Raw genomic sequence first — 2,500 nt, forward strand, 5'->3', positions numbered from 1 at the left:
ATTTAATATAGAAATATTTCTATATTAAATGCGTTACTGCACTCTACCATCTCTCTCACATATAACCTCGGTAACCTGATTTGGGATTTGAATTTGTGATTTCGTTGCTGCCGAGTGCCCGCGGGAATTGTCTGTAAAACCTCGCTATCACTGCTCTGCTATGAGCACATAGGAAATTTCCATGACGGATGTAAGGCGTCTGGTTAGACAATTCTTTTAGCAGGTCGTGTGGTCTATTGGATTCAGGACCGTGCCTTTCAATCTGGCGGCGCGGGTTCGAGTCCCGGTCAGGGGGGTAAAATTTGTATTTATATATATATGTATATGCATATACATACATACATATATATACATATATATATGTATGTATGTATATGCATATTCATACACATATTTATATATATACATATATATACATATATATATATATATATATATATATATATATATATATATATATATATATGTGTGTGTGTGTGTGTGTAGGTAAGTACTTGCATATACATACTTATATATACATATATATATTTATATTTATATGTATATATATTGTAGCAGTAAGACACTTATACTGAAACAGAAATCTAACAAAATCACAAGACTAAACAAACCGCCCACATTTCTCCCTCAGTGGAAGACCTCAATTGTTGATAGTTTCATTTTCCTTCGGCTCGTTCAGCTGTGACCTCTCAGCCTCTTCCTCCTCCTGCTCGCCCGCCGCCTCGTTGTTCCACGGCTGGACGTCGCCAGAGCTGAAGACGAGGTAGAAGATCTCTGTCACGAAGTACACAGATATGAAGACCACGAACACCTTCTGCCATTGAGCCGAGGTTTGCTGGAAGAGGGGAGCTCTGTTAGGTTTCATGTGGTCATTTGATATAGTTTTCTTACAATAAAGACGCAGGATGTCTAGGAAAAATGAGATTGATTTAAAAATTCATTAAAAAGTGGCATTACTCATTACTTATTATCTCATCATTTCTTCTTTCAGGAAGATGGAAAACTGTATTATAATGTTTTCTATTGATCATTTTAAGATTTAATTGTATTCGCCAAAGACAGAAAAATCAGTCGTTTTCTCTAAACACAAACCTCTCTGTTAGTCATGTATCCCACGACCATTGGCACTGTAAAGCCCCCAAAGCTACAGAATGTGTTGGCGATCCCAAAGAGTGTTCCTGTGAGACAAAGGAAGGAATGAAAACATGAAGCATGACAAAACACTCCTTTTACATATATTCATTTTCATTTCTAACTCTATTCGATGAAATACTATACCTGAAAAATTAGGAGCAATGTCCGTATGGTTTACTAAGATGCTCGCGGTCACAGCACCGTTGAAGAAAAGCGCCAAGCAAATGAGAGACAAAATAGCTTTCCAGTCACAGCCAGAACTTACTACTCCGATGATCATTATTGCAGGTCCCCACAGCGCTGGAAAGACCGATCATTCAATTCAGAAACTCACCTCTACCATGGCCCTGTTCTGGCAATATAGCGCAAAGAAGAAATAGATCACAAAAATCTGCGTGATAAATCCAATGAAAGAAACATGCAAGTAACACAGAACAATCTTTGTAAAGTATTGATGAAGAGACGACCTTTGCTGATCAATCAGTCTCCTTATATAGATAAAAGACTTAAATAATAATAAAAGGAAATAAAAACTACTAAACACCGAGTGATAAATTAACCGACGGATACGTGCCAATAACACTGAATATTTTCCGGCAGGTCGTGATGGAGAGATGGCCTTTCTTGATCAGCCAGTCCCCGAGGAAGCCCCACGTAAGGGCGCCGACGTAACGCAACAAGAAAGGAATAGCAGAGACAGCACCATTCTACAAGAGAAAGATGCCTTGAGATATTTCCAACTTGATTTTTATTTCAAGATTTTTTGCAGGTGGAGATTATTATAGCTAACATGCCGGCGTTTCGATTACCAAGTACTTGAATCCCCTTCTCTTCAAGTAGGTATGGAGACAGCCAATTGAAAGGACAGACATTTGGGACTATTTGGAAACTTTCATAACAGTCCTATCTTAAAACATGTAAATATGTGTAAAAATGAGAGAAAGTTCCTAATGGGTGTACCTATCTAATACAAACAATGATAGAACGCAAATTTCACGTAGAACCTTGCCTCTCTGATGGAGAATCCCAGGATATTTTTCATGTAGGTAGGAAGTTGAGAAAGGAAGAGATTCAAGCCGAACATGTTGCCGACGTCCCCCACGACGATGGCCCAGACGGGAAGACTCGTCAAGATCCTCTTCATCGGCAGCTTGGTCGCGCGGCTGCTGCTGGTGCCGGAGGTCCTCAGGGCGTCCTCGATGTAATTCAGCTCTTCGACGGAGATCCTTGAAGAAGGGAGAGAAGATGGCTTTGGGGTGCTAGCGTAAGTGGTTCCGAAGTGGTGCAGCCGAGGAAAAAATTGAAGAAACAATGATGGTTTTCATGACAATACAGACTTTGAATTGGAATATGATTCATATTTCTA

The 2,500-nt window shown here is 39.5% G+C and overlaps 1 protein-coding gene across 1 annotated transcript in view; it reads right to left on the reverse strand.

Annotated features, from left to right (window-relative positions):
- Positions 1-548: 548 nt before the first annotated feature.
- Positions 549-2,500, reverse strand: part of LOC122254841 (putative inorganic phosphate cotransporter) — a 6,646-nt gene continuing 4,694 nt past the window's right edge. The window contains exons 8-12 of the mRNA XM_086531101.1: positions 2,144-2,360; positions 1,709-1,841; positions 1,279-1,434; positions 1,093-1,178; positions 549-835 (exon numbers count right to left, since the gene is read on the reverse strand). Coding sequence (XP_086387227.1) covers positions 641-835; positions 1,093-1,178; positions 1,279-1,434; positions 1,709-1,841; positions 2,144-2,360 — 787 coding nt within the window. The 3' untranslated portion in view covers positions 549-640. The remainder of the gene's footprint in view (positions 836-1,092; positions 1,179-1,278; positions 1,435-1,708; positions 1,842-2,143; positions 2,361-2,500) is intronic.

This window comes from Penaeus japonicus, unplaced genomic scaffold (assembly GCF_977035675.1).
Source record: "Penaeus japonicus unplaced genomic scaffold, GWHDUDI00000001_assembly GWHDUDI00000035, whole genome shotgun sequence".
NCBI classification, from domain to species: Eukaryota; Metazoa; Arthropoda; class Malacostraca; order Decapoda; family Penaeidae; genus Penaeus; species Penaeus japonicus.